We start from the raw sequence: 17,853 nt of genomic DNA, 5'->3' as shown, positions 1-17,853 counted from the left end.
TGCCTTTAAACACACACTTGTTAGATGCATTGTTTGCTGGAAATGATCCCCTTGGTTTGACATGTACCCTCTTGTTCCTTTGTACCGTGCCAAGCATACTCATGCATCCACAGCAGGGCTCTTTTTATTGCCAGATACTGCTGCTGCTAGCAGTGAGTACCCGGAGCTCGTTTCACTTCGGTGCATTAGTGCAGGTTGTGCTGAAGTCAGCAGTTCCTGGTATAATCCCCCTCGGTAAGGTGCACTGCTTGGGCAAAGGTAGATAGCGAGGGAGGGTTCCTAGTCTGGCCAGTCCTTTGCTGATGGCAGGCTGTGCTCATTGCCCCTTCGTGAAGCGGCAGCTACTGTCCTGCCTGTGGCTTCAAACAGCTTCTGTGCGGTTGGCTGGCGCACATTGTGTGTTGTGGCAGTGCTTGCTGTAGGTTGCAAGCTGTTGGGATGGTGGAAGCCTCTCTTTGTGGAATACCTGCAACCATAGAACTTTTTACATTTCACCTTTGTTTAGGATCTGTAGTAATATAAATACTTACACTGTGGAAGGCAGAATGCAGAATGGATGTAATTTTTATTCCTAACAATAGCTTTTGAAGCATGCTCACGTGCTTCCAGGCTAGTATGTATTGCTGTCAAGGTTTGTTTTTAAAAGTGAGTTCATGTCCCTTATGATTTCTTTTAGATTTAGTAATTTATATATCATCAATATATATTCTTATTTTTATATTACCTTTGGTATTTCTGTTGTATTATCTATTATTCTATATTTCCTATTCTTACTGTGTAAAAATTGTAATTAATAAATAAGTAATCATCAATAAACACAGATGTTTGTTAGTATAATAACATAGTTAATAAATTGTAATGGCTTAATCACCTTGTAGATAATGTTTTCCTGCAGAATAAAGAAAAGTCTTCAACAAAGTAAAGCATCTCTTCTTTGTTGCAAGGTATCCTTGAAGTGGTTATTTCCACTTACAGTTGCAGGCTTCCTGAATTTCCAGGAATCCTACAATGCGTTCCTACTGATAGAAGAAATTGGTTGGTTCAAGATTTGCCTGTGTTTATAATTATTCTTTTTACTGTATTTACTGTGACCTCTGAGTAGATGAAAAATCCTTACTGCCCAGCCTTAAAGCATTGGTAGGTCTGAACCTGAAATACTGTGATGTGTCTTCAGTTTCAGTGTAAAGACGACTTTTCTTGTTGTCTTAACCTATTTATAAAAGAAATCTTATTATGAGTAAGTATTTGTTGTTATTTTTTAAAATCTACTGGTTCTGGTGGGGGAGGTTTTGACAGTATTCTTTTTTCACCAGGAGGGAACTGGCTCTCTCATTTTTAACATGAGAGGCAGATAGTTCAATGAGCCCTAGGAGCCACCCTAGGTCTAAGACCCATTGTTTCTGTAAATCTAAAGCAAAACTTTTTTGATTTCAGTCCCAAAGAGCTGACTGCTTTCTTATGAACTTTATGAGTACTTCCAAGAACACAGTTGATGCATAGTGTCCCATGTGAAAGAAGTGGCCATGGATTACATAAATTGATATTCCTAGTCTGCCAAAGAGCAAATACCTTCCTTCATTCCTTCTGTCATGTATCTATCTAGCCTTGATTGGCTGGCAGTGCAGGAGGCAAGGGTTTGGCTCATCTAGACCCCAGAAACATGCTGTGTCTGCATTAATATTTCTATTAAAAAATACATTACAAATACATTAAAATACAAATATTTTTTGAGAGAATGTTAAATATACTTCATGTTTGGATAGACAGTAACTAATATGTAAAGTATGAGTTATTTAAATTCAGATGTGTTTGTAGCTTGTTTTTAACAGTTATTTAAAAACAAAACAAAACCAAACAACCTCCCTCCCCAAACTTTCTGAGAAGGCATACCCAGTTTGCATCTGAAGTGCCAAACTCTTTGAACGTACATGGTATCTAAGATGTATTCAACCAGAAGATGTTTCCTTTTATTTCTTCCATTTAGAAGAAGGTGTGATATAGGGAGCTGTGTTAATTCCATTCAGTATCTTATAAAAAGAAATGTTCACGTGCTCGGCTGGCAAATGGTGATGTTAAGGATTTCTTCCCTAGTACTTGGCACATGGACACTTCAGCAGTGCTGCTGTCTAGCAGAGACTTGACACAGGTGCTTTTTGGCATGTGGTTTCTGCTGTTAATTAAATTAGAAAATTTTGTAGGTAGACCTGTGTGCACAGTTATATTTTCTAGGATAACCAAGGTAGGTACTGACCTTGGCTGTACCTATTTTAGAACAGGAGACCAATTCTAGGTTAGTCATTCTTGACCCAAGACCTTCTTTGCCTTTTCCTTTTCTTTCTGTGCCAGCAGTGCTGCACCAGTACAATTCCCTTCCCCTGCTTTTCAGGAGGGCACTGCTCCATACACTCCTCCTCCGCCCTGGCAGCGGTGGGGCGGGCAATCAGCATGTGCCCCTCTAGAAATTGTTTTCCTCTGACTGATTCAGCCTTCAGTAGAACCGCTGCTGTGAACAGCTCAAGGCCTAACCGCTTGCTTGTGTTGGGTAACCTAGCTACAAACATAGTCAGGTGTGCAAAATATGTTGGGTGGTTGTTTGGTGGGTTTTTTTAAATAATAAATTATATAGTCTCACCTTTATGGTCTCTGCACAGGGGATATGTACTAGCCAGGCTTTTCACCATAGGTGTGAAATATTCCTCTGTGAGCTCTGAGGATTTTTTTCCCATCTTTTTTTGGTCAAGCTTGATGCAGATTTATAATCCTAATATTCCTGGTGGAACTGACTTGATGGTGCAGTCACCATCAAGCAAACATTTTGGTGTTATCTCTGAGAAATTAGAAAATAAAAGAGAAATCTCAGGTAAAGAACTTCTTTGAGAAAGAGATACCAACTTATTTTGAAGCTTATCCCATTGGATACATTTTAAGAGAAATTCAGCTTTTTGTCAGGAAGACTGATCTTTTTTTTGTTTATTTTAATATTTTGTATTTTCTAAGATTAACTGTTAAATAAAAAAGCTTAATAGTGATAGTAAGAATCATCTGAATAAATAAGGAGGTTTTTGAGTTGTAAAAATGCAAGGTTATAAGTCACTGTTTACTCCCTGTATCTCCAAAATGTGCATTGAGAAGACAGTGTCTAGGCTTAAGGTTTCCTGTGATGAAATTAAATAGCAAAAGATTCCAAAGATTTGTCTGTTTATACCATCTGTCTAATAATAATTAGAATTCTGTTTCTTTTATTTTGGGGCAAGAAATAAAACGTTTGAAGTACATTTTGGGAATAGAGTACTAGGTTGGATACAAAGTTGAGAGACAGTAATGAGCTGGAAATCACTTTTTTATTTTCAACAAAAAACAGTTCAAACATGAAAAAAAATTTCATATCTCAAATTCTGTTCTAAAATATTTAGTTTAGAAGTCTTTCCTTAATCTTTCAAAATGTTTCATAATGAGAATGCTTTTGCATATTACGTACTAATGGAAAAGTACTGGTGCTGTTTTACCTGGACAAAAATAAAACAAGTGAAGGCAGAAGGTGACTCTTTTCAAACCTCTAGCTCAGTCTAGCTGTAAGAATAATATTAAACTATGGCCAGTTAGGAATGTCTTCTGTTGCGACCTTGGACACATATTTAGACTGCTGGTTATTCTTCCTCTGATGTTTATTGAAGCAATTGGATTTTAAATGAAATCTGAATTCATTTGACCTGGGATTTTGTTAGTAGGTGAATGCACTCTGTTTTAAAAAATAGTTCAACAAAAGGGACTGATTTCTATAATAAGGCAAATGTAATTAATGTATTGTTTTCCTTGATTGGTTTCCATATACAAGCTTTATTAATGCCTTCCATCTTTCTGACAGGTTGTGAAGATGAGAAAAGATGTGAAGAAGGCCAGAGTCCTGACTATTCGCAGACTAACCAGACACATTGGGAAATTGAAGTTGAAAAAGTCAGTTTTAAATATCAATGTTACTTGTGTGTTTTTAAATGATTCGATACCTTAATTGTTTTCCCAAAAATGGAGAAGTGAGAGAAGCATGTATTACATTTTAAACTTAAGGCACTATGATGCATAAATTCTGTTTGTCTTAATTTTACATCACTTTAGATAGAATAAAAATAGTATCTAAAAAACAATTTCATAAAGCAGAATTGGGATAACTTTTTTTTGAGGGATTTAGTGTATTGGAACTTAATCCAAATCACTTGTAGGACCTTCTACAGCACTTTTAACAATGTCAGATTTGATCTGCTAGGTTATTCAGCTGTTGAAAGTAAGTTATGCAACATTTTCTCACTGCAGTTGTCTTTAAGGTTCTATAGCAAAAAACACTGTTCAGTTGGCATAGATATAGAGGTCATACTTGTTTTTTTAATAAAATAAATTTAAATTCTATTTAATTAAGTTTATTGATTAATTAAATAAAACAGTTTAAAGTTTATAATTAATTTTAATTAATGACTTGGGGTTATAATTTTAAATAATTTATTTTTTTAATAATGAGTAAACAGATAAACATTTTGTAGATTAAAAGATAACTGGCCCAGAGTAATTTTCAATGTGGCTTATTGGAGACAATAGAAGATACACCTGTGACTTTGTTCAAAGTGTAAATTGCCCATACTGGTCTCCCATGAGTTTAGCATATTGTGCAAAATAGGAAGCAAGGCCAATGATCTTTTAAGTATTATACATCTTAAAATGTAATTCCAGTTGAGAGATCAGTGTCTCCTGTACATTGTTGATAGGAATTGTAGTTACTGTTTTCTAATGAAATAACATTTGTCTGTCTTACTGTTCTAGTAAATCCCCTGGTTTTTTCCTCTGTTCAGAACAACAGAAGCATTCAACTGTTTGCTAAAACATTCATTTAACAAGGGAATCTGTTTATGCTCACTCTTGTGATATTTTTATTTTGCTACTTAGTTTTAGCGCACAGGGAAATAAAGTGAACAAAACCCAGATTTTTTTAATGAAGACAGACTTCATTTGCAGGGGTTCAGAAGACTTGAAATTGAAGAACCAAAAACGAGTTGAGAGATTAATTGAAGAAATCCATGCCATGAAGGTAATACCATGTTTAGATATTTAAATATTAGAGGCAATTAATTTTCGTTAGGAAAAAGCTTGGTCTGTTTTCTGGGACTGTACTACTGGAACTTAACTGAAATATTTCTAGAGTCAGCTTGGTCATTAATGTAACATAGCTGGAAAATTATGAATATTTGCATATTTCCATGTTTGTTTGCCACATCAATCAGAGGTGTTATTTGATTCTCAAGATTGCCAGGCTAAACATGAATTTGTTTAGAAATGCATGGTGCTTGAAGTTTTTACTGTAACAGTTAAAGTGCAGAAGTTAAAGTTCTCTTGCAGCTCAGGAGTATGGAAGGCATTTTGTGTGCCTGACAACACTGTATCCTTACTATCAGTTATCTTAGTTTAAGTATGATGCTACTTGTATTTTACTTTCAACTTCAAAGTTCTGTAGTAGTTTGAAATTTTAGCTGCAAGGAACTGGTAACACTTGAGTCAGACCTTTTTTCTCTTCAGCCTAGCTGTGTTCCTATGCAGCACAGGAGTCCTGCATAGGCCAAGATAACTTTTCACATGAAATGGGTGGGGGTTTTGTTTTTTCTTCATGGTTATAGTCATTAAATCACCCTTACCGTTCTGTTTGGTTTGGGTGGGTTTTTTGGTTTAACTTTTATTTTTCTTTTTCTTCCCTGATCCTTTGGGGTTTTTAACATTTTTTTGTAGTTTTTCTCCCCTGATCCTTGCGCAGATCTTGGTCTTCAAGAAAGCTGGTAACTGGAAAGCCTTCTTTGACCCATTTATATATGCTTTGTGCCAGATTCACCAGGTGGAATCATAGGGGTGCTCAGAAATCAATAAAGAGGAAAAGAAAATGGGTGGCACTATATTAAAGGGTAAAGCACTGGTCAAAGAACATGACAGTCTTATTGAGGCTTGCTGTCAGTCTTAAACTTGGTCTTGTGACTTTTTTTTTATTGACATTTATGTGTCTATTGAAGCATGATGAGACTTCTGGAAACGTTTCTCAATTTGTATGAGTAAATATCAAGTGATAAGGTGTGGTGTAGGACTGGAGCTCACAAGCCCATGTTTTACAGGGCTTCCATGAGCACTCCTGAGAGGGTTTTACTGCAAGATCCATTCTGCACGTATCTTCCAGAAGTGTTTGCTTTGTCCACATTGTGCTTTTCCTTCCAGGATTGGCTAGTGTAGACATCTTAAAGGCTATGTGCACTCAGGACTATATTGGCCAAGTACATTCAGGCCGTTTCTTCGGTTGGTGTTAATGAGTGCAGGACTTGTAAGTGTTAACTTTAAGGGTGATTGTCAAGGGAGGACAGATTTGTGATCTGGAGAGCTGAAAGCAAACAAATTTTGCTTTGAAATAGTTTTATTAAAGGGAGGAGTCTTCAAAGTGAGCAGCTGAGAAAGAGGAAAGGCTCTCCCATTTCTCAGGCCGGTAGCTAGTAAATGTGCTCGGTTATCTGAAATTGTGCTGTAAGTGGTCTTTATTGTTAAAAAAAATGCACTCTTGTATTAATTATTTTTCTATAGCAAAAGGATTGGCTTTTAGTGGGTTTTTTCCTTTGAAAATTAACAAATAAGACACTTACTATCTCTACAATGTATTTGTTTCATAGACAAAGGAGAAATTCCTGTTTCTTATGAAAAACCTAAAAGGCAGTAGTTGTTTACATATTTTCACCACTTGATTTCTAGAGTAAGACAGCTTTTTAGAGTTGGAATAGAAAATTTTTTCATTCATCATGGAAGAGTAACAAGACAGTTTTCACAGAAATTGTTGATATTATTTAAGATAGGGGAAATTTTATGTTGGTATAAGAACACTCCTGTCAGCCTTTTGTCTTAAGTTACTGATCATAGGATTCATAAAGAACTCTTAGCATAACCTGAATGGATATTTGAAAATTTTTAGGAAATAATGGACAGATTAGAAATTGTGAATGAAGCAAACTGGTAAGCAGTCTACGAAGTTCCAACTTAGAGCAGGCTTGTATTATCCAGTCTATTCTAGCAGTTTCCGTGTGTGGATCTCAAACATTTGTCAGAGGAGATGCAAATCCTTTCAAAAGCGATTGACTGTGTGCAGAATATAGGAGTTGATAATTTTCCATGTAACATGCAGAAATAGTACATAAATTTCTATCTTATTTGTTTTATCTAAAAAAAAAAAGCCTTCTTGCTTACTGAATGTTTAGTCTGGAGGAGTATAGCAAGCTGCAAAGAGAAGTTCAATTGAAAAGACAAAAACCAGTAAAAATAATTATGCTAGCCATTACTCTGGTTTGGAGGAAAAAGCAGATGTTACAGCAGAGTTTGACAGCATGTGTATTTTCAGATCAAAAAATATCTTGAGATTGCTACTTAAAACTTCTAGAACTTCTTTATTGGTTGGACAAAAGTATGAGGGGTTGCTATAGACTGAAGAAAATACATCTTTGAAAGAAAAGGCAAATACTACAATTTTTCCTTCATTTTTCCCAGTTGTCAAAGATGGCACACCTTTTTCTAAATAGACATTTTTCTTTTAGTCGGGAACAAACTCGGACTACCTTTCTCCTGCTGCATATCCAGAAAAAAACCCCACCAACCTTCTGGGGACTGCTGGCAGGAATAGTCTTTTGTGAAGGACTTCATATATCCTGATGACCTCAAAAGCCACAAGAGGAGGATTCCCTTTCACAGAGAATTTGTTTCAAGCTCAGGGAAGAGGGACTGAAATTCTGGGACCTTCACACTGTTTTCTGTTTTACTGAAGGTTTTAATGTGATGGCTTAAGTTTCTTTTACTCAGGAAAATAATCTGAGGAGTTGAAATCTTAATAAATGAGAATTCCTTGTTGCCTTAAGAATTACATTTCTGCATTCAGCTGCCTGTAAACCCACAAACCTTTTGTAGTAGTTCATTTACTGGGGGAATCTGTTTCTTGGTCAGCACAGTGCCTTAATATGGCTGCTGCCACTTCATGGAAACTGTTATCTTTCATCCAGACCGTAACAAAAAAAAAAAAATTAAAAAAAAAATTAACTGATGGTTCATCTGTTTTTAGATTCTGGCTGCCTTCAGCTCAGCAGGACTTGTAAGAGCTGCTGTCCTTCTGAATGAGGCAAATGTGAACTTTGAATTATAAAATCTTACCTTCTCTTTCTAGTGTGGATCGTTACTTATTACGAGTCTGATGTTATAAGGAGGACATAATGCATACAATTATTTGATAACTCTTGTCTTATCACTAACTTTTGGAGATGCTTTTTTCCTGTCTTCAAGTAGACTCTAATTGGACACAGCTGACATAATTTCACTGGAAATATATTTCCTTAGGAGTAGGATGTAATTAGATGCTCACTTTTCAGTAAATACTGTGTCTGTTTACTTTTTTTTTATATCCTATACATAGTCACACATGCATAGTTCTACATATATTGAAAACTTCGGAACTGGTGCTGGGCTTCTGTTATTTGAATTTGCAAATAGCATATATTGTTGTATTATTGTTGGAATTATGTTTAATTTTTGATTCTATATGTTTTCATTGTTAGAACTGGAGATTAAAAATAACTTAATTGGCAAATACAATTAATAATTTCTCAAGCACAACAACCAGAGGTAAACATTGTGGGAAGTGAGAACAGTTAAAAATTGCAGCTACGTGGATGCAGGAACTGGATTAATTGTTTGCAGGAGTTCGCAGTGCTATTGGAATAGTACGCTGTTTTCTGAGGCCTTCAGATTTTGTTTTGCCAAAACTGTTTAAAGTATTTATTTAACGATTCATGAAATACGAGAATAAGGAACAGTATGATCCTTTCTAGTCCTTCTAATAAGATACTATTTTTTTTAAAATATAAAATTGTGTATACTTACAGGAATTTTTTTATTTGTTCATCAGGGTTGATGATACTTTCAAAATGGATGAATTATCCATTGTTGAGTACTTTTAACCATATTTAGGAAGCTATGATACTACAAAAATTTCTTTACACAAAAGTAACTGTCTAGTGATGTCTTAGCAATGTGTAGCTTATCTTGAATTGTTTCAATTTCTTGACTGAAATTAGGTTTGAATACAACTTTATATGTATGTTTTGCTGTGTATTTAGGAGTAGTGTTTGCCTTTACCTTACAATGAAAACCTTGGTATGATGGCAGGTGTTGCTACAGCAATATCGTGTTTAGAGGATGCCTGTTAATGAAGTACAGAAGAAAGGCTGTTTGCAGTGCTTGAAGGGAAATATGTCTTCCAGTTGTTGTGAATGGGCAAAAACATGGGCAGCTGTTTACAACCATTGTTAAATGGCTTGGGAAGACACTTCCTTGGTCCTGAAAATAATCACTGGAGAATTGGATAAGGCAGTACAACGTTCTTGTTTACATACACATAAAACACAGTAATTATCACAGAATAAAGAGTTTAGTACGAGAGATACAGGGGTGAAACAGTGTTTCATTCTAAATTATTTTCTCTTAACTTTATATTTTAGCAAGATATGAACAGGAGTAAAGTATGAACTCCAGTATTATCGTCAAGCTTTTGAAAGCCAAATTGTTACATAAAGGTAGAGCTTCAGTCTGAAGGATGTTTTCACAGTCTTTGGCCTTGGAACAAAAATTGTCTTATTTCATGAAAGTAACAGTGATATGGATGAGAAAGGGCTTTTGCTTAGGACTGGGTAACTGATAATTTTAGAGTAGGTCAGCCTAAGGAGCTTGATAGATCTTTCTTCTGTCATCTTTTCGCATGGAATTTTTGTCTCTGGAAATGCCCAGCTTTTTCAGAAAGCCTTATCATTTTCTTCTAACAGTAGTGGTGTCTTTTTTGGTTAATGCTTTAATCCTGTAGCCTTGGTTTCAGGTAACATTTCACTGTAGAATTGCTTTGAGTAAGAGTGAGGACTAATTCACTTGGAGTTTTGCTTTTTCTTTCTCCTAGTGTATGTTTCCCACAACAGTCTTCCATATTTTCATTCATAGTAGATAGCAGACTTTCCTATTACTATTACAGAAACTTTAAAGCTTTTTTTGAAAGATTAATGGAAAGCTTTTAAAATCTAGTGTAGTCATCTTAGGAACGGTCCTTGATGCTTCTCATTAAAAGGCAGAGGCAGGGGTGGTCCAACTTGCACAGTGGTGTGGGTCAGATGCCACTTACAGACCATTTCATGGAAGCTAGGAGTAGAACTCAGTCATTTAGCCCTCCTTCAAAGGAGCAGTGCACATCCTTGCCTTGGCAAGTGTCTTGACTTGTTATCCATACATGATGCATTTCTCTCCAGTAATGCAGGAAACTTGGTGCTTTGGGTGGTGGATAGATCCATGTGTGCATTGGTTGGATGTACATGTGCAAGAAGTCAGGCACTTTAATGAGACACTGAATTTTGCTGCTTATGTTCTCGATAGCACATTGTACTTTGTCAATGACGTTATGTGGCTCTTCTAGGTAATACATGCATTGTAAGGCAGATAATTTTTATTTTACGAGGTCTGAATATTCATTCAGATACCTCAGATTCTGTCAGGGCTGAAGTAGAAAGCTCTTCCCAATAAGAAACTGTGCAAAGAGTGCTTAACACAGAAGATAGCATGGATAGACAGTGTGTTCCTAAGCCCAAACACAAAAAGGCAGTCCACCAAAGGTGGAAGCAAGGACATACTACCTGGGAAGAATATAGTGACACTACCTCAATGCACAAATAATGTTAGAAAATAAAAAGCTTAAATGGATTTCCAACTAGTGAGGAATGTGAGGGTCTGCAGGAATCATAGAATCATAGAATGGTTTGGGTTGAAAGGGACTTTAAAGATCATATAGCTCCAACTCACCTGCCATGGGCAGGGACACCTTCCACTAGACCAGGTTTCTGAAAGCCCCATCCAGCCTGGCCTTGAACACTTCCAGGGATGGGCCATCCACAGCTTCGCTGGGCAGCCTGCTCCAGTGTCCAGCCACCCTCAGAGTAAAGAATTTCTTCCTAATACCTAATCTAAATCAACCCTATTTCAGCTTAAATCCATTACCCCTTGTCCTATCACTTCACGCCCTTGTGAAAAGTCCCTCTCCAGCTTTCTTCTGTAAGTACACTGGGAGCAAAAGTAAAGCTAAAGGAAAATAAGGGTCCACAGTTCAGTGAGAGGCTATGGAAAAGGGCAAGATATTCAGGGTGGGGGTTTTTCTCTTGTTTTTTACTGGTTTGTTCTGCTCTTCGGCCTCTCAGTTTCCAGAGCCTACAGGCAGAGTTTGTGGGAGTGAAGTGTTACCCACAGCAGAAAATGATGCCATTAAGGAATGCATAAGTCAATTGGGCCTGTACAAGTCCATGGGACCAGATACCTTATACTTGGGATGCAGAAACAGCTGAATTATATCATGATGAGGCTGCTTTCATTGTTTCTGAAAGGTCACAACTGAAAAAGGTTACTGATGTTTGGAAAAAGGCAAACATCCTATCAACTTCCAGAAGGAGTATCTGAGAAAATGCAGACTGGTTAGTCTCAGCTTAAATCTCTGGAAAAGTTGTGGAGCAAGTTTTTCTGGAAGCCAATTTCAGGCACAGGAATTAAGCACAGGAAGATGACTGGGAGTAGCCAGAATGGATTTACCAAGAGTCAATTGTACCTAACTGACCTGATCCCCTTCTGTGATGAGGTAATTGTGCAGACAAGAAGGAACCAGCAGATGCTGTGTACCTTTTAGACTTTTAGACTTTTAGAAAAGACTGTGACACTGTTTTATGTAATCTCCTTATAGCCAAAGTAGGGCCAGGAAGACAAGGAAGGGAAAGTTGCCCTTTGTGTGAGAGAGCAGCAGGAATTTATAGAACTCTGCCTTGAGGTGGATAATGAGGCAGTTCAGAGCATAAAGGTCAGCGCTAGCAGCCAAACATAATACCGTATCTACTACACCTACCCTGATCAGAAACAAGTAAAAGAATCACAGCATCATTTAGGTTGGAAAGGGACAATCACTTTCCTAGTCCTGCTGGCCACACTGTTTCTGATACAGAGATGAAGACCCCCTTCCAGATGACTTCATGTACCCCATCCCCTCGGCAAAGAACAACTTCCCTGTGTTACGCAGCTCCTGCCATGCTGGGAATTTGTATCCAAAAAAACACTTGTATTTCTTAATCTGTTCTACTGATAACCTCTAATTTCTGAAGTAATTACATCTTTTGGATTTACTTTTCTTTGAGATTTGCTGGGTTTGAAAATCTAGCAAAAATACACATTACTAAAATCACTGAACTTTTAACTGACTTTCAGTATTACCCGCAGAATCCAAAAATGATAGTGTTGTTTTAAAAATAATATTTCAGAAGTTTCAAATTAGGAAAAAAAAACACCTTTTTTTTTAATGTCACCAAGAGAGAACTGTTCTGGGATTCATGAATGTTGGAATGTGGATTCTGAACATAGCTGAGGGACCCCAGAGGTAGATAGTATTGGGGTTTTTTTTAGGTTTGGGCTTGTTCTCAGGTAAATAATAGAATCATAGAAGCATTTAGATGGGAAAAGGCCCTTAATTTCATCAAGTCCAACCATAAACCTAACACTGCCAAATCCTACCATTAAACCATGTCCCAAAGTGCCCCATCTACACATCTTCTCAATACGCCCAGGGATGCTGACCCAACCTTTTCCCTGGGCAGCCTGTTCCAATGCCTGACAACTCTTTTGTTGAATAAATTTTCCCCAATATCCAAGTTAAACCTCCCCTGGCACAACTTGAGGCCATTGCCTCTCATGCTGTCGTTTGCTACTTTGGAGAAGAGACCGACCCCACCTGCCTACAGCCTCCTGTCAGGCAGCTGTAGGGAGCGATAAGGTCTCCCCTGAGTCTCCTCCTGTCCAGGCCAAACACCCCCAGTCCCCTCAGCCGCTCCTCATCAGCCCTGTGCCCCAGCCCCTTCCCCAGCCCCGCTGCCCGTCTCTGGACACGCTGCAGCCCCTCTACGTCCCTCTTGCAGTGAGGGGCCCAGACCTGAACACAGGGTTCGAGGGGCGGCCTCAGCAGTGCCCAGTGCAGGGGGACGGTCACTGCCCTGGTCCTGCTGGCCACACTGTTTCTGATACAGAGATGAAGACCCCCTTCCAGATGACTTCACGCAGCCCATCCCCTCGGCAGAGCACAACTTCCCCGTGTTACGCAGCTCCCGCCATGCCGCCCAGGGCAGTGCGCACGTGTCCCGTGCTGTGGGCTGGAGCACCGTGGCAGCCTGCCCGGTCAGGGAGCCGTGTACCAGCAAGGCCCAGCCTTGGGTAGTGTCCAGCCTCCCCGTGCTCCCCAGCAGCACCCACAGCGCTGGCGCTCTGCCATGGGTGCCCTGCCTGCCTCCTCGTGCCCTTGCCTCCCACCCCCTCCCAGGCCACCCCGCGCTCCATCTGGCCCAGCTCTGGGGACCTGCCCCAGCCCCTCAGACGGGGCGAAGGAAGCCCCTGCACCACCTCGGTGGGGCAGAAAGACCTGCTCACACCTCCACCCACCCCACCCCAAGGAGGTGGAGGTGGAGGACGTGGCTCCCAGTCTACAGGCCAGCACCAAAGGTGCCGACGCTGCAGACGGTGACGCGGGCGGGAGAAAAGGGAGGTGGGAGGATGGCCCTGCGCTTCTGTGCGCCTGGGCAGCCACTTCCCACGTCGTGTGCAAGGAGGCTTTAGGGCAACAAAATGCAGGGCAAGAGAGGAAGGGGGGAAACCCAAACCAGAAAGGGGCAGAGGCAGAATGGCTTCCCCAGGCAGTCTCCCGTCCCGTTACAGAGAGGGCCCAGCCCGCTTTGCTTTCCAGACTGGGCCCGTTAATGCGTGGCTGCACATGCTGTCCCCCTGCCTGTGCTGGTGCCAGCGCTGGCCAAAGCCCCCTCGCCTGGCGCCGCTTGCTCCACCACCAGCTTTCCCCCATGGCCACGCGCACCCTGCCCAGGGCGTAGGCGGGACCTTCTCCAGACCACTGAAAGAGGCCTGGTGTCCACAGCCTCTTGCAGAAGAACAGCACCACCAGCTGCTGCAGCAGTGTAAACCACAGGTGTCGAGCAGTCCAGGAGATTTTTGGAGAGGGCTGATGAGAACTCTCTAACACAGGTGATGGAGGAGCCACTCAAAGAAGATGCTCCCCTGGACCTGATAGATACAAGGAAGGAAGAACTGGTCGGCAAGAGGAAGGTCAGGGGCAGCACTGACCAACTCAACTGTAGAAGGGAGGTATGCGAGGTGGAAACAGAGACAGGTGGCCGGAAAGGAATATAGAGACGCTGTCCAGGTGTCCACCTGTAGTTGAACATGGCGAGGGACATGAAGGGCAAACACAAAGGACTTCTGCAGGAAACAGCAGCAGCCAAAGGAAGACTAGGCAAACCGTGGGCCCACTGTTAAGCAGACGTGAGATTTCTGATAAAGGACATTAAAAAGGCCAAGGTAGGCCATCATTCTCGATTGCAGTCTTTAGTGGCAAGAGTAGCCTTCAGCAGTCCTGGGTCCCTGAAACTAGTGGGGAAGTGCAGACCAAGGGAGATTTGCGGTTGGTGGAGGAGGATCAGGTTAGGGAACATTTAAACAAAGCAGACATACACGAGTCCATGGGACCTGCTGGAGCGTGCCCGTAAGAGGAGGCTGGCCCTTGTTGCCAGTGTTGGTCACTTTTGAGATGTCCTGGTGGGACCAACTTGGGGTGTGCGGGCAGAAGGCTCTTGACAGCTGGGAAGAAGCCAGTGTCACTCCTGTCTTCAGGAAAGGCAGAGTAGAAAGTGAGGGGTACTGCAGGCAAGGCAGCATCTCCTCAGTTGCTGAGGTGATGGACAGAGCAAGGAACACTGAAACCCATTCACAAAACCTAAAGGCCAAGCAGCTGATTGGGCATAGTCAGCATAGATTTGCAGTGGGCAAATGACATTTGGCGGACTCGTAGCCTTCTACGGTGAGGTGAGTAGTGTGGTGGGTGAGATGCACAGTGGTTGTTTCTCTGTAGTTCAGTAAAGCTTTTGACACTGTATCCGGTAACATCCTCACAGACAAACTGAGGGGGCAGGGACTGGTTAAAGGGACGGTGAAGTGGGTCAAAGACCGGCTGGACTGCTGAGCAAAAAGGGTTTTGGTAACAGCACGACTGTGTACCTAACTGGAGGCCAGTAACTGGTGGTATAGTGCAGAGTTCAGTGCTGAGGTCTGTAGTATTTACCATCTTCACTGACAATAGGACAGAGCGTGTGCTCGTGAAGTTTGCAGAAGGTGAAGAATTGGGAAGAGTACACCAGAAGGTTGCTGCCATTCAGAGGGGCACGGTCAGGCTGGGGAAAGGGCAGAGAGGAAATCTCTTGAAGTTTAGCAGAAGAAAATGTCAAGCCCTGCCGCTGGGTAGCAGTAAACTCTTGCAGCCATCTATGCTGGTGACTGACAGTCTGGAAAGCAACTTTGCATGAAGGGACCTTGGTGTCCTGGTGGACATGAGCTGACCGTGCGCGAGCAAAGCAGTCTTATGAGAAGGAAGGCCATCAGCCTCCTGGGTTACATGAGGAAAGGCATTGCTAGTAGGCTGAGGGTGGTGATCCTTCCGCTCTGCTTGGAACTGGTAAGACACATCTGAGGTGCTCGGTCCAGCTCTGGTCTCCTGAGTGCAGGAAAGACATGGACATCCTGGATCAAGTCAGATGAAGGGTCATGAAGATGACTCTGGGACTACAGCATCTAGGAGCAGGTGAGAGAGCATCAAGGAGCGTGTGAGAGAGCTGGGACTGTTGAGCCTTGAGAAGGCTCAGGGGGATCTTACCTGTGTGTAAAAAATACCTGATGGAAGTAGTTGTGCCCACTGACAGGACGAGAGGCAGTGGGCACAGACTGAAATTGAAGAAAGTCTGTTCAAACTTACAAGATCAGTTTTTCACTGTAAGAGCGATTAATCTCTAGAACAGATTGATCAGAGAATTTCTGAAGTCTGCATTCTTGGAAATACTCAAAACTTGTCTGGATGTAGCACCGAGGAATCTTTTAGTGGAGTTGCTTGAGTAGGTGTAGTTGGACTAGAGATAGAAACTGTAGTGGGAGTAGTACTCCAGACCTTCCTTTGCAAACTCTACAACTCTTGGAATCTGTGGAGAGAGATGAAGTGAAAAACTGGGCAATAAGTGTGGGTGAAAATCTTTCAGGTCTGTCAGGTTCAAAGGATTATGATCAGTGGTAGAACATCCACGTGGTTGCTGGTGACTAGTGATGTCCGTTTAGGGGTCTGTGCTAGCAAAAGTACTGTTTGCTGTGTTAGTAGTACCATAAACTATATGGGTTGCATTCGCTGCAGGTTTGTGGATGATACCAAGTTGGGGGACATGGATGATATCCCTGAGGGCAGGGCTGCTATTCCGAGGGATCTGTGCAGAGTAGAAAAAAAAGCTGAGAGGAACTGCATGTAGTTCAAGAGAAGCAAATGCAGTTTTGTGTCTGGGATGGAGTAGCTTCATGCAGCAGTCCAGGCTGGAGACTAGTTGCATAGAAACCAGCTTTGTGGAAAAGGATCTGGGTGTCCTGATGGACAGGAAGTTGAACACAAGACAAAAGTGTGCCCCTGTGGAGGGGAACTCCAGCTGCGTTCTGGGCTAAATTAATGTATCTGGCAGGTCCAGGACAGTGGTTCTTCCCCTTTATTTGGTTGTGGTGGGACTGCAGCTGGAGTGCTGTGTCCAGTTCTGAGCTTTCTAGTAAAGGAAAGACATGGACATACTGGAAAAAGTCCAGCAGAGGGCCACCAAGCTGGTCAGGGGCTGGATCACATAATATATAAGGTAGGAGAGCTGTGTTTATTCATGCTTGATGAGAAAAGGCTAAAGGCAAACTATATTACTGGCTGTAGCTACCTAGGGTGGCCTGGGAAGATGGAGCCATTCTTTCTTCAGAGATGTCCAGAGGAAAGATGGTGGGCATAAGTTACATCCTGGAGAATTCTGACTTGCTGTGTCAGGAGGAAGGATGGAATTCACCAATGGGGTTATAAAATGCTAACACAGATAGCAAAGAGAGGGTATAGGATTTCAGCCTTTGGAGAGTCAAAATTCAAGGGCCCTGAACAACCTTCTCTGTCTAGAGCTTCTTTGGGCAGGTTGCACTAGATCTGGAAGTCTCTTCCAGCTTACATAAGTCAATGTTTACACAATTGTAAGTAGGAGGAATTTTCAAGTTAGGAACTTGAAAAACTGTAGATGTACAATAAAATTTTAGCTTTAGTTAGGAGTAAAAACCATCTTATTTGGTGCGTTATTTTTCTACTCTTTGAGAAATAGCTTTGGGAATAAATCAACAGAGTTGCATGCCTAGGTTTTGATACACATGAATAACTGTGTATGAACTATGCTATACTGTAGTTTTACCTTCCAAAGAGTGTGTGGAAGAGCATCATAAACAGTACTGAATATAGGCAGCTAGATCAAGTGCTTGTGAATATACTGTGTGGAGCAATACCATACCTCTACTTGTCTAGACATTGGAATTTAATGGTGTTTCATTTTATAAACTTAGGGATATTCTGTGCTGTGCTAGTTTGTATTGTTAAACTGGTACTACAAATAAACAGACAAAACCTGTACACTTCCCGTACAAAAATGGCAGAGAAATTTATATGACAATCAATGTCTCATGACTGGAGGCAGGGAAGATAGTGTTATGTATTTCTGTATTTAATTAGTTGCAGTATAGTGTTTTATTGTCCTTTCCATATGAATATTAACAAATCTTGGGCATTGGATTAGAAGGGGAAAAGGGTTGGTTGCTGTAACTTCAAGGTCAGGGTTTTGCCTCTTTCACTTTTACAGTATG

At 40.9% G+C, this 17,853-nt stretch overlaps 1 protein-coding gene across 3 annotated transcripts in view; it reads left to right on the top strand.

The window, feature by feature from the left end:
• The window catches only part of SRFBP1 (serum response factor binding protein 1), an 83,136-nt gene that overhangs the window by 24,099 nt on the left and 41,184 nt on the right, over nt 1-17,853 (top strand). For all 3 annotated transcript variants that reach the window (XM_055699363.1, XM_027812052.2, XM_014283863.3), the window contains exons 2-3: nt 3,866-3,954; nt 5,002-5,074. In XM_055699363.1, coding sequence (XP_055555338.1) covers nt 3,866-3,954; nt 5,002-5,074 — 162 coding nt within the window. The remainder of the gene's footprint in view (nt 1-3,865; nt 3,955-5,001; nt 5,075-17,853) is intronic.

Source organism: Falco cherrug, chromosome Z (assembly GCF_023634085.1).
Source record: "Falco cherrug isolate bFalChe1 chromosome Z, bFalChe1.pri, whole genome shotgun sequence".
Taxonomy (NCBI): domain Eukaryota; kingdom Metazoa; phylum Chordata; class Aves; order Falconiformes; family Falconidae; genus Falco; species Falco cherrug.
The sequence above is the reverse complement of the archived record's forward strand: the minus strand, read 5'-3'. Positions and strand labels throughout refer to the sequence as shown.